This window comes from Eumetopias jubatus, unplaced genomic scaffold (genome assembly GCF_037043125.1).
Source record: "Eumetopias jubatus isolate StellerSeaLion01/CBP00866 unplaced genomic scaffold, mEumJub1_p1.0 scaffold_15, whole genome shotgun sequence".
Classification (NCBI taxonomy): domain Eukaryota; kingdom Metazoa; phylum Chordata; class Mammalia; order Carnivora; family Otariidae; genus Eumetopias; species Eumetopias jubatus.
The window spans coordinates 93,408,394-93,422,359 of record NW_028274821.1 but is presented as its reverse complement, the minus strand read 5'-3'; the positions used below and the strand labels follow the sequence as shown (position 1 = coordinate 93,422,359).

At 47.7% G+C, this 13,966-nt stretch overlaps 1 protein-coding gene across 3 annotated transcripts in view; it reads left to right on the top strand.

Moving 5' to 3' along the window:
• CAMSAP1 (calmodulin regulated spectrin associated protein 1) overlaps positions 1 to 13,966 on the top strand; it is a 66,143-nt gene that overhangs the window by 40,137 nt on the left and 12,040 nt on the right. For all 3 annotated transcript variants that reach the window (XM_028094839.2, XM_028094838.2, XM_028094840.2), the window contains 2 exons: positions 4,662 to 4,801; positions 4,891 to 4,987. In XM_028094839.2, the coding sequence (XP_027950640.1) occupies positions 4,662 to 4,801; positions 4,891 to 4,987 (237 nt within the window). The remainder of the gene's footprint in view (positions 1 to 4,661; positions 4,802 to 4,890; positions 4,988 to 13,966) is intronic.

The following is a 13,966-nucleotide window of genomic DNA, read 5'->3' as shown; positions in this document are numbered from 1 at the left end:
TGACCTCCCCCAACACACCTCAGCAGATGGGCGACTGCTCTTGGGGGAAGCTGAGCCGGACAGCTCTCCTGTCAGACGTCTTACACACGGGCGGGTTCGAGGGGGCTCACTGAAAGCCGGGCCTTGTGTTGAATTTTTCATACTGGAAGGGGAGACTGCTTCTCCTTTCCAGTTGCCTGCCCCAGGGAGCCTCCTTCCTTCCTTGGCTCCACGATGTCAGTCTGCATACATGCACAATGGGGAGGGGCTCATTGATGTATGAAGGGGGTATGGTACATATACACAATGGGATATTATGCAGCCATAAAAAAAGAATGAAATCCTGTCATTTGCAACCACCTGGAGGGACCTAGAGGGTATCAAGCTAAGTGAAATAAGACAGTAAATGGTGTATAATTTCACTTATACGTGGAATGTAAAAAACAAAACAAAACAGAAATAAATAGGACAAACTGGTGGTTGCCGGGGGAGGGGGGCAAGCTAGGCGAAGGGGGTGAAGAGTACAAACCTCCAGTTGTAACATAAGTCACGGGAGGAGAAGTGTAGCGCGGGGAACACGGCCAGCCGTACTGGAGCAGCCTGTGGTGACAGGTGGTGACAGGTGGTGACCGCACGTACCGTGGTGAGCACTTCATAATGTGCGTAATTGCCGAGTCACTCTGCTCTACACCTGAAACTAATGTACGTCAACTCTACTCTGAGGAGTTGTGCTAGGGGCGCCTGGGTGGCTCAGTCGGTGAAGCGTCTGCCTTGGGCTCAGGTCAGGATCTGAGCCCCGCGTCGGGCGCCCTGTTCAGCGGGGAGCCTGCTTCTCCCTCTCCTCTGCCCCTCCCCCTGCTTGTGCTCTCTCTGTCTCTCGCAAAAATAAATAAATATTTTTAAAAAGTTGTGCTCATTTCCCTCGAATCTTTCTTGCTCTTATATCAAGTGGAATAAATTAATGTGCTTGAAGAGATTTAATTTTTACCAGCATTTCTTGTATTAGTAATATTTAATTGAGCATGTGTTTTATATCTCATTTCATGGCATAATGACAATTTTTGTATCATTGAATAAACGAATTAATATACAGTGCTAAAAAAAAAAAAAAGATTCTCTGCAGAAACTGGCCTTGAGCAGAAGTCTCACAGCCGCTGCCCTCTGGTGCTCATCCGGGAGAGGCCTGGCCGCCGCCCGCAGTCCCGCTGCAAAGCCTACCTCCTGCTGCCTTACCCCTGACTCCGGGCAGCCGCCAATCCCGCAACATCCGAGGAAGGCGTGCAGAAAACACACTGGTCAGAGCCACTGAATGGCTCTGTGATGGGCCCTTGTGATGGGCGCCCTGGGAGCCTGCCGGTTCTCGGTGCAGACGGACTGCCGTGGACCTGCCCCACCGGTGCGGTCCGCCCTCGGGGTCCCACCCTGCCCCCCTCCGGGAGCCACTTGCCCTGAGTCCTGAGCAGAGGAGGACCTGTTTATAGTCCTTGGAAGAAGTTTTTAGACTATATTCTTAGATCCTGAGAATCAGTATAGAAATTGTGATTTCCTTGGATTGTTCATTTATTGCTAGTCCAGTAAGTGAATTTTTATAGAAATGGACAAAGTAACGTAAAAATTCACTTGGAAGCGTGAAGGCCAAAGGGACACAATGACTGTTCTGTAACATTTTATTTGGCTATGTTTAAATTTACAGGAGAATGTACAAGGAATTCCTGCCGTAGTTCTATCCAGACGTTCTCATTGGTACATTTTGTCAAGTGTGTGTTGGATTTCTCTCTCTGAACCATTTGAGAAGGACTTGGGGGGACAAAGGCCTTCCCGCATCACAGAGAGGACCAGGAAAGTTAACGGCGCTGGAGCACTGACTCATGGTCCGAAATTTTGTCACTTGTCCCCGTAGTGTGCTGTCCGCCTTGCTCCCAGCAGGGGTTTGGGCTCTGCACCACTCACTGCAGGTGGTCGTCAGGCCTCTTTGTGGCGTCCTGTGATCGGGAGCCTTGGCCTTGACCTTTCGAAGAGTACGGTAGGTCATTTAGTTTGTGGAATGTCCCTTGTTCGGGTTTGTCCATTGTGTCCTCCTGATGAGATTCAGGGTGTGCATTTTTAGCAAGAATGCCCCAGAAGTGGTGGGCCGGTGTTGGTGGCCCCTTGGGTCACTTGGTTCAGGAGGTGTCACCAGGCTTCTCCAGTCTGACACCACTGGGTGTTTGCTTTCTCATTAATGAGTAAATTTGGGGAAGGGGCTCTGAGACTGAAAGCCTGTTTCTCATCAGACTTTGACCTGCTGGTGGTCCTGTCCATTGGTGGTTTTCTCTCTGGACTTTCCTGTTTGTCTGTTAGCCTGCTGCTGCAGGGGAGTGGAGTGTCTTCTTGCCACTGACTTAAGTGTTGATTTATATCAGGGGGGCCTCCGGGGTTCTTGTTTTATCCAGCAGATTATAATCCATGTGTTCATTATTCTGTTGTGGGTTATTGCAGGTTTCAGACAAGTTGATTTTGGAAGAATAAGAGCGTGGGTACTAGGCTCTACAAAGACCAAGTTTTGTTGAACTTTGCATTGGCCAAACCAGGTGGTTTGGGCCCGGGAGAGTCATGTGGCCTGGAGGAGCGGGACTGGCGGTGTCCTGGGGGCTTGTGCCGGTGAGGCGCATGGTGCTGTGGACGAGTAGCCATCTGTGGGGGAGGCCGTGAGGTCTCAGTCCACCTGAGGTGGGTGTCCCTGCCTTGGATGAAAGACCTACACCTGAAAAGGAAAACTTAAGAATTTTGAGAGGAAAATATTTTTAGGACATCAGTGTTGGGATGGATTACTGAAATTACAAAAAAGCACAAGCACGCTACATTTAACCATATTGTAGTTCAGTGTGCTGACGAAGGAACAAAATGAAATGATAAAATGATACCGTGAAAACACGTTTGGAACAAACATAAACTGATAAGGGATCGTCACACAATCTTTCCGTAACCATAATGATTAAAGAATTTGTACAAATGAATAAAAGAAGGTGAACAACCTAGAGAGTGAGAACAGGCTTTTGGTAGAAGAGAAAGTCAAGAATGACGCCACACCAGTGGTCAGGGAGGCGCCATTTCAGAAGGGCAGTTTCACACCCATCCAGGTGGCAGGAACTCTGAGGCCTGCTGATTCCCAGATGGCGGTGGCAGGGGGCCGCGAGCAGGCAGCCGGTGTGTGGAGCGTAGCTCGTGGTCCCGCCCACCCCTTCTTGGAGTGTTGCAGGTGCAGGGAGTGCACACCAGTTTGGTTTTCACGGCATAATAGTGAGAACTGTAGGATGCTGTCTAGCTGTTCACATGAAGGACTGAACTCTACTCGCATCCACATAGATGGACTTGGAAACGTAAACCTGAGCTTGGGGGACAAACGGGCTGCAAAATGGAACGTGGAATGTGTTATCACGAATGTAAATTTAAGAAAACCAGGTCAGTGGTGTAGTGTGGTTGGACACACAGCATTGGTGGCAGTAGCAAAGCCCATGCTGGAGGGGCTCATGCAGCTGGAGGAGAGCCGTTGCCTTGGGGGTGGGGGTGGGCTTCAAGACTGTCTGTGGTATTTTATCCCCGAAAGAAAAGATCTGAATCAGATAAGCTGTGATGTTACCACTTTTTCCATCTGCGTAGAGGGTACTTGGGAATCTGATCCTTACATTTGTAATGCTTCATAATCTGAATTTTAAAATAAGGATGCATTTCCGAGCGCTGTCAGTGTGCACGGTTACTCAGCTTTGAACAGGTTTCTCTGGAGAGTTGACAGTGCGGGGTGTGGCGTTGGACTGGGTTCCTCAGTGAATGTGGCACACCACAAATCTCACTTGTCGCGCTTCCAAACTCTTGGCAGTGGCTTCTTTTTTAAAAAGAGTTATTTTAAAGTAGGTTCTACTTCTGGCATTCTTTTCTTAAGTATGTATATTTGCAGGCAGAACGACTCTAAGTGCTCAGTGCAGCTCCTTCTGTGTTCGTCCTGAGCTGTGTCTAGTGGTACTTGTCCAAGAGCAGCCGGCTCCCAACCCCCCAGCAGTCGGACTCCTGGGACCTGACTGCTGGAAGGGTCTGGCATCCTGCAAAGCGGTGTACCTGGGGATTGTCCCGCCCCAGGTGGCCAGTGGCCAGCAGTCCCAACCTCTTTGACGAAGGGAGACTTCTGCTGTGTGTTGTTTCCTGATTTTTTTTTTGTGTGTGATTAGTAGTACTCAGTATTATTCCTTAGATAGCCTGACATTTCCTGTTCTGTACCCTGTTCATCCGTCCCCCCCCGCCCCGAGTGGAGATCACTTCATGCAGAGGACTTTGCAGTTGGTGAAGGAAACATGGTAGAACATTAACCCGCTTTGTGCAGCAAGGCCCTTTTAGAAACTGCAGGGTGGTGCTGCTGTCCCATTTCAGAGCCCCAGTCTTAAATCTCAGATAGTTTGTTACGCTTTTTAGATGTTAACAGTTCAATTCAGCTCCTGGTGATTCTCAGGTCTTTCTCTTGAGCGTTTCCTTGCTGTATATCAGGCATCACCGTTATGTTTACTGTGTTTAAGTCTGTAACGTTACTCTTCTGTACCCACCGTTCTCTCCATTCAAGATGCGTTCAGGGCAGAATCCGACATGGGCCGACATAACACTTTTGAAGCAGAGCGTCTTCATGATAAAAATGTTCTTTTGTTTTTATTCGTCAGACATATGCTTGAAGGAGGTCACGTCGATGGCCGACAGCCTGTACAACATCCGGCTTCTGAGAGAGTTCTCAAACGAGTACCTGAACAAATGTTTCTATCTCACCTTAGAGGACATGCTCTATGCTCCCTTAGTGTTGAAGGTAACCATGAGTTATTGAAGACACACTGTTCAAACCCATGAAGGAGTAAGCTACTTAATGCATCCGTGGTTCTGTTTGTTTTCTTGTAGCCGAATGTTATGGTTTTTATTGCCGAGCTCTTCTGGTGGTTTGAGAACGTCAAACCGGATTTCGTTCAGCCCAGGGACGTTCAGGAACTGAAAGATGGTGAGTGACAAGCCTTCGGGGAATTGATAGTGGGCTTTGTCCAAGAGATGCCAGGTACAGAGCTCAGAAGGTGCCGTTCATGGGCCTCTATCTTTCTGTACAGGGCAGTGTTTGAGTGCTTCCTCCTGGGAACACAGAGACCTGTGTGGCTGTCTTCGCTGCCTGTCTGCTGCTTCTGCGTGTAGCCCACAGCACTTACTCAGTGAGCTTCTCCGCTCGGGGCCTGTGCTTGTCCTGCAAAATCAGAATCCCAGCTTTACTGGGAGAAGAGCTTCTGGGTGGTTCTCATTAGCCTCCTCGGTTGGGAAGTAGCTCCACTCTTGTCCATGAGGAAGGAAAAAAATCTGTTGACCATGGGGTAGGATAAATCTGCCAGCTTTTGAGAATCTACAAAGATGTAAGAAGGTAGTATGGGAGAATATCCTCATGTCTGTGTGATTCCTTATAAAGAATCTAAAAGGCCACAAAGGAAACAGAAATGCAGCCATATTAAAATTAAGATTTTTCTTTTCACTGAAAGAAGATAAAGAGTTAAAAAAAAAAAAAGGAAAACTAGTCACAAGGGGGAGAAGATGCTTATAAATAACATGTACAACAGATACCAGGTACCCGCAGCGTGTCCCTGGTACCTAGAGCGTATCCCTGATATCTGGAGCTTGTCCCTGGTGCCTGGAGCATGTCCCTGCTACCTGGTATAACTGGTACCCGGAGCGTGTCCCTGGTACCCGGAGTACATAAAAAGCTCATGCATTTCCATGAGAAAAAAGAATAGAAAAATGACCAAAAGACCTGAATAGGTAGTTCAAGAAAGTAGTACTGCAAATGCCCAATAAACTTACGGAGAGATGCTTAGCCTACTTAGTACTAAAGATAGCAGTGCTGAACAGACACCCCTGGCAGATGGGCAGTGAGACAGTCGAGCAGTGCCAGGGCTTTGGGGCAAGAATGCAGGCGCGGTTCCCTCCCCTTACCACTGACGCCCCAGCTCAAGAACCTGCGCGTCACCTCTTCTTGCCTGAGAGGCCGGTGGCCCGTCCTGCCTCTGCCAGCCGGGTCCCGTCCTAGCTGCTGCCTCGCTTGCCCCCGTTCCCATGGTGTCCTGTGAGGTTGCGTGCTGCACATGACCCTCTCTGTGCCTTGGACCTTGTGCTCTCCTGGGAGTCTCCCCCCCCCCCCCCCCGCATGGGAATTCAAGCAGCAGCGTGTGTTGAGCATCACCTGCGGAGCAGGGCTGGTACTGGAGGTGTGGATGGGAAGATGGGGCGTGGGTGACCGCTCCCGTGTTGTGACGTGTGCTCTGACCCGGAAGAGCTGGCCTCCGAAGGATGGGTGGTGGTTTTTCAGACAAAGCGGGAGGGAGGCTTGGAGGCCGCAGTGCAGGGAAAGGGAGCACGTGTGAGGCTCGCTGTGGGATGTGGCCTGGCTGGTGGGGCCCACCCGGGCCCCTGTCTTCTGGAGGGCGTGCCCCTGGTGTGACGCTGGCGGCGAGGGTGCTGCATGGCCCGGGCGTGCTGGAAGCTCTTGGCTGCAGGTGTGGCTGTGCCGTGCAGACGGGAAAGGCCGCTTCTCGGCAGTACACGCGTGTCTGCTTAGCAGTCACTGGTCCTCCCACAGTGGGCCCGGGGTAGTTGACATGCCGCCAAGGGGTCGCTTGGCCTCACTGTGGACCGGTGCCCGCCGTGGGGCTGTGTACTGCCTTTCTTTTCTGGGTGTAGGCCCGCCCCTGCCTCTGGCTCCTTCACGTGTGAGCCCATTGTGCCAGCCTGGTGGGGCCTGGGGACGGGCTGGCTGGCAGCAGCCGGCAGCCTCTACCCGCATTTCGAACTGACTCACCTGTTCACTGGGCTTGCGCTTTTCTTCTGTCAGCTGGCCGTCCTGTGGCTACAGGCAGGAGCTGCAGGGGTGCCGGGGCCGCGGCCAAGTCACCCATGGCCCGAGGCGCCGACAGCGCCCGTGCGTGGTTGACGGCCATTTGCCCTCATCACTGGGAGTGTGTGGCGGCGCTCTGCTCGGAACACCTCATTCTGGGTGTCCCGTGGCCGAGACACTTGGTCTCTGCCATGCCCAGTGCATGCCAGGCCTTGGTTGCTTGGTTTTTTTTTTTTTTTTTTAATGTGTAAATTTGCTTTTTTAACTTTTTTTTAATTTTTATTTATTTATTTGACAGAGAGAGACAGTGAGAGTAGGAACACAAGCAGGGGGAGTGGGAGAGGGAGAAGCAGGCTTCCCGCTGAGCAGGGAGCCCGATGCGGGGCTCGATCCCAGGACCCTGGTTTCATGAGGGTCCTGGGATCCGAGCCGAAGGCAGACGCTTAACCGACTGAGCCACCCAGGCGCCCCTGTTTGTTTCTTTAAAGATGTATTTATTTCGGCGAGAGAGAGAGAGCAAGTGCGTGCACGCCATGTTGGGGGAGGGGCAGAGGGAGAGAGAAACTCAAGCAGACTACCCGCTGAGCACAGAGCCCGACACGGTGCTTGATCCCGGGACCCCGAGATCATGACCTGAGCTGACATCAAGAGTCAGACGCTCCACTGATGGAGCCCCCCAGGCGTCCCAGGGCTTGGTGTTTGAAGGGGTGCGGTTCTTTGTGGTGGGCAGCGCGGCCCTGCTCTGGCATCCGGGGTCATCCTCTGTGTTTCTCCCCCTGGGACTTGTCACCGTGTGGCTCTTTTCCTGCCACTGACACCTGCAAGGCAGAGGGTCTGCGGAGTTGTGGGGCCCGGGCCTGTGGAGGGGCCCCTGCCTGCTCTGTGCTCCTTGGCGGGAGCAGTGTTCTGGGTCGCCATGTGACGTCCAGGGCTGTGAGATGGTGTCATTTGTGTTTTACTGTGGATGGGACGACCTGGGTACCCTTGACCACTGGACCCCCGGTTCCTGCTCTGACCTTCTGTTTCCCTGCTGGCAGTCCCAGGGGCCACTCCCACTCAGGCCCTGGAGCTCAGAGGTTGCTGTCCGTGTCTCTGCCACGGCAGCTCCACATGGGCCCTCCTGGCTGACTTTGGCCAGGATCCATCTGGTTGCTTCCAGGGCGGCCTGGGGAGCTTGAGTCTATAGTGCTGTAGCCTTCAGGCTCCTCGGGGTGCTGACCGCCTCCATCCCCTGGTGGGTTATTAGGAGTTCTGCTTTACTCTTGTGGCTGGGGGTGGGGGGAGGCTGCGCAGCTTCTCCAGCTCCCGCCCGCATTCCCAGCACCCAGGGTGGACGCAGCTGGCCACAGCGGTGCTTCAGGCCTTGGGGTGTCAGGATCGACTCACACCTGCCTCCAGCCGTCTGCGACACCTCATGCGTCCCTTTGTCCCAGCACCCAGGCCCCTGAGTAAATGGTGTCTGTCCCTGTGGGTCCTCACTCCTGCAGACGACTCTTGTCTGGGCGGATGGTTCCAGGCGCAGACCCTGGCTCAGGCCAACACATGGGGCATGCGGGAGTGACCTCCTAGAATGGGGGCGGGGGGGACTGCCCTCCGCACTCTGAGCACCTGTGCTTGGTTTCTTCTCCCAGGACGGTGTGACCGGTGCCGTCTCGAGTCCAGGGCAGCCGCGGTGGCCAGTGGCCAGGCACCCATGGTGGTGGCGGCTCATTGGTGGTCAGAGACATGCCAGCCAGTTCCAGTTCTTGACCTGATCTGTGGTGTAGCTTTTCATTTTGGTATAATATTTGCTGTAGTCATTACCACAAAATACATTTGTTGAATTTGAAACGGGTTTTTGGAGAAGTTTGGTTTTTTGTTTTTTTTTTTTTTGAAGAGGAAAAGAAGAGTTTATTAGCACTCATTCAGTGAGAGAGAAATATGTTCCTAACATTGTACCTCCATTGCCTTCCATGTATTTCTTTTTTTTTTAATTTTTTATTGTTATGTTAATCACCATACATTACATCATTAGTTTTTGATGTAGTGTTCCATGATTCACTGTTTGTGCATAACACCCAGTGCTCCACGCAGAACGTGCCCTCTTTAATACCCATCACCAGGCTACCCATCCCCCCACCCCCCTCCCCTCTAGAACCCTCAAGTTTGTTTTTCAGAGTCCATCATCTCTCATGGTTCGTCTCCCCCTCCGACTTACTCCCCTTCATTCTTCCCCTCCTGCTATCTTCTTCTTTTTCTTTTTTCTTAACATATGTTGCATTATTTGTTTCAGAAGTACAGATTTGTGATTCAACAGTCTTGCACAATTCACAGCACTCACCATAGCACATACCCTCCCCAATGTCTATCACCCAGCCACCCCGTCCCTCCCAACCCCCACCACTCCAGCAACCCTCAGTTTGTTTCCTGAGATTAAGAATTCCTCCTATCAGTAAGGTCATGTGATACATGTCTTTCTCTGATTGACTTATTTCACTAAGCATAACACCCTCCAGTTCCATCCACATCATTGCAAATGGCAAGATCTCATTCCTTTTGATGGCTGCATAATATTCCATTGTGTATATATACCACGTCTTCTTTATCCATTCATCTGTCGATGGACATCTTGGCTCTTTCCACAGTTTGGCTATTGTGGACATTGCTGCTATAAACATCGGGGTGCACGTACCCCTTCGGACCCCTACATTTGTATCTTTGGGGTAAATACCCAGTAGTGCAATTGCTAGATAGTTATGGTAGCTCTATTTTCAACTGTTTGAGGAACCTCCATACTGTTTTCCAGAGTGGTTGCACCAGCTTGCATTCCCACCAACAGTGTAGGAGGGTTCCCCTTTCTCTGGATCCCTGCCAACATCTGTCGTTTCCTGACTTGTTAATTCTAGCCATTCTGACGGGTGTGAGGTGGTATCTCATTGAGGTTTTGATTTGGATTTCCCTGATGCCGAGCGAGGTTGAGCACTTTTTCATGTGTCTGTTGGCAATTTGGATGTCTTCTTTGGAAAAATGTCTGTTCATGTCTTCTGCCCATTTCTTGATTGGATTATTTGTTCTTTGGGTGTTGAGTTTGATAAGTTCTTTATAGATTTTGGATACTAGCCCTTTATCTGATATGTCATTTGCAAATATTTTCTCCCATTCTGTCGGTTGTCTTTTGGTTTTGTGGACTGTTTCTTTTGCTGTGCAAAAGCTTTTTATCTTGATGAAATCCCAATAGTTCATTTTTGCCCTTGCTTCCCTTGCCTTTGGCGATGTTTCTAGGAAGAAGTTGCTGCGGCTGAGGTCGAAGAGGTTGCTGCCTGTGTTCTCCTTTAGGATTTTGATGGACTCCTGTCTCACGTTTAGGTCTTTCAACCATTTGGAGTCTATTTTTGTGTGTGGTGTAAGGAAATGGTCCAGTTTCATTCTTCTGCATGTGGCTGTCCAATTTTCCCAACACCATTTGTTGGAGAGACTGTCTTTTTGCCATTGGACATTCTTTCCTGCTTTGTCAAAGATTAGTTGACCATAGAGTTGAGGGTCCATTTCTGGGCTCTCAATTCTGTTCCGTTGATCGATGTGTCTGTTTTTGTGCCAGTACCATACTGTCTTGATGATGACAGCTTTGTAATAGAGCTGGAAGTCCGGAATTGTGATGCCACCAGCTTTGCTTTTCTTTTTCAAGATTCCTCTGGCTATTCGGGGTCTCTTCTGGTTCCATACAAATTTTAGGATTATTTGTTCCATTTCTTTGAAAAAAGTGGATGGTATTTTGATGGGGATTGCATTGAATGTGTAGATTGCTCTAGGTAGCATTGACATCTTCACAATGTCTGTTCTTCCAATCCATGAGCATGGAATGTTTTTCCATTTACCTTTGTGTCTTCTTCAGTTTCTTTCATGAGTATTTTATGGTTTTCTGAGTACAGATCCTTTGCCTCTTTGGATAAATTTATTCCTAGGTGTCTTATGGTTTTGGGTGCAATTGTAAATGGGATCGACTCCTTGATTTGTCTCTCTTCTGTCTTGTTGTTGGTGTATAGGAATGCCACTGATTTCTGTCCATTGATTTTCTATCCTGCTACTTTACTGAAATCCTGTATGAGTTCTAGCAGTTTTGGGGTGGAGTCTTTTGGGTTTTCCACATACAGTATCATATCATCTGCAAAGAGTGAGAGTTTGACTTCCTCTTTGCCGATTCGGATGCCTTTGATTTCTTTTTGTTGTCTGATTGCTGTGGCTAGGACCTCTAATACTATGTTGAATAGCAGTGGTGAGAGTGGACATCCCTGCCGCGTTCCTGACCTTAGGGGAAAAGCTCTCAGCTTTTCCCCGTTGAGAATGATATTCGCTGTAGGTTTTTCATAGATGGCTTTTATGATATTGAGGTAGGTACCCTCTATCCCTATACTCTGAAGAGTTTTGATCAAGAAAGGATGCTGTACTTTGTCAAATGCTTTTTCTGCATCTATTGAGAGGATCATATGATTCTTGTTCTTTCTTTTGTTAATGTATTGTATCACGTTGATTGATTTGTGGATGTTGAACCAGCCTTGCAGCCCAGGGATAAATCCCACTTGGTCGTGGTGAATAATCCTTTTAATGTACTGTTGGATCCTATTGGCTAGTATTTTGGTGAGAATTTTTGCATCCATGTTCATCAAGGATATTGGTCTGTAATTCTCCTTTTTGATGGGGTCTTTGGTTTTGGGATCAAGGTAATGGTGGCTTCATAAAATGAGTTTGGAAGTTTTCCTTCCATTTCTATTTTTTGGAACAGTTTCAGGAGAATAGGTATTAATTCTTCTTTAAATGTCTGATAGAATTCCCCTGGGAAGCCATCAGGCCCTGGGCTTTTGTTTGTTGGGAGATTTTTGATGACTGCTTCAATTTCCTTAGTGGTTATAGGTCTGTTCAGGTTTTCTATTTCGTCCTGGTTCAGTTTTGGTAGTTGATACATCTCTAGGAATGCACCCATTTCTTCCAGGTTATCTAATTTGCTGGCATAGAGTTGCTCATAATATGTTCTTAGAATTGTTTGTATTTCTTTGGTGTTGGTTGTGATCTCTCCTCTTTCATTCATGATTTTGTTGATTTGGGTCATTTCTCTTTTCTTTTTGATAAGTCTGGCCAGGGGTTTATTAATCTTGTTAATTCTTTCAAAGAACCAGCTCCTAGTTTCGTTGATCTGTTCTACTGTACTTTTGTTTTCTATTTCATTGATTTTTGCTCTCATCTTTATTATTTCTCTTCTCCTGCTGGTTTTAGGCTTTATTTGCTGTTCTTTCTCCAGCTCCTTTAGGTGTAGGGTTAGGTTGTGTATTTGAGACCTCTCTTGTTTCTTGAGAAAGGCTTGTATTGCTATATACTTTCCTCTCAGGACTGCCTTTGCTGCATCCCAAAGATTTTGGACAGTTGTGTTTTCATTTTCATCGGTTTCCATGAATTTTTTTTAATTCTTCTTTAATTTCCTGGTTGACCCATTCATTCTTTAGTAGGATGCTCTTTAGCCTCCATGTATTTGAGTTCTTTCCGACTTTCCTCTTGTGATTGAGTTCTAGTTTCAAAGCATTGTGGTCTGAAAATATGCAGGGAATGATCCCAATCTTTTGGTACCGGTTGAGACCTGATTTGTGACCTAGGATGTGATCAATTCTGGAGAATGTTCCATGGCACTAGAGAAGAATGTGTAATCTGTTGCTTTGGGATGGAATGTTCTGAATATGTCTGTGAAGTCCATCTGGTCCAGTGTGTCATTTAAAGTCTTTATTTCCTTGTTGATCTTTTGCTTAGATGATCTGTCCATTTCAGTGAGGGGGGTGTTAAAGTCCCCCACTATTATTGTATTGTTGTCAATGTGTTTCTTTGCTTTTGTTATTAATTGCCTTATAAAATTGGCTGCTCCCATGTTAGGGCATAGTTATTTATAATTGTTAGATCTTCTTGTTGCATAGACCCTTTAAGTAGGATATAGCGTCCTTCCTCATCTCTTATTACAGTCTTTGTTTTAAAATCTAATTTGTCTGATATAAGGATTGCCACCCCAGCTTTCTTTTGGTGTCCATTAGCATGGTAAATGCTCTTCCACCCCCTCACTTTCAATCTGGGGGTGTCTTTGGGTCTAAAATGAGTCTCTTGCAGACAGCATATCGATGGGTCTTGTTTTTTTTAAATCCAATCTGATAGCCTGTGTCTTTTGATTGGGGCATTGAGCCCATTTACATTCAGGGTAACTATTGAAAGGTATGAATTTAGTGCCATTGCATTGCCTGTAAGGTGACTGTTACTGTATATTGTCTGTGTTCCTTTCTGATCTATGCTGCTTTTAGGCTCTTTCTTTGCTTAGAGGACCCCTTTCAGTATTTCTTGGAGGGCTGGTTTTGTGTTTGCAAATTCCTTTAGTTTTTGTTTGTCCTGGAAGCTTTTTATCTCTCCTTCAATTTTCAGTGAGAGCTTAGCTGGATATAGTATTCTTGGCTGCGTATTTTTCTCGTTTAGTGCTCTGAAGATATCATGCCAGTCCCTTCTGGCCTGCCAGGTCTCTGTGGTTAGGTCTGTTGCCAATCTAATGTTTCTACCATTGTAGGTTACATATCTCTTCTCCCGAGCTGCTTTCAGGATTTTCTCTTTGTCTCTGAGACTTGTAAGTTTTACTATTAGATGTCGGGGTGTTGACCTATTTTTATTGATTTTGAGAGGGGTATTCTCTCTGCCTCCTGGATTTTGATGCCTGTTTCCTTCCTCACATTAGGGAAATTCTCTGCTATAATTTGCTCCAATGTACCTTCTGCCCCTCTCTCCCTTTCTTCTTCTTCTGGGATCCCAATTTTTCTAATGTTGTTTCATCTTATCGTATCGCTTATCTCTCGAATTCTGCCCTCGTGATCCTGTAGTTTATCTCTCTTTTTCTCAGCCTCTTTATTTTCCATCATTTGGTCTTCTGTATCGCTGATGCTCTCTTCTGCCTCATTTATCTTAGCAGTTTGTGCCCCCATTTTTGATTGCACCTCATTAATAGTCTTTTTGATTTCGACTTGGTTAGATTCGGAGAAGTTTGGTTTTAAGTAAAAGTTGCATTAGTTTTTAGTTCTTATAAAGGCTGCGTTTTTTTTTTTTTTTTTTTTAGGTGCT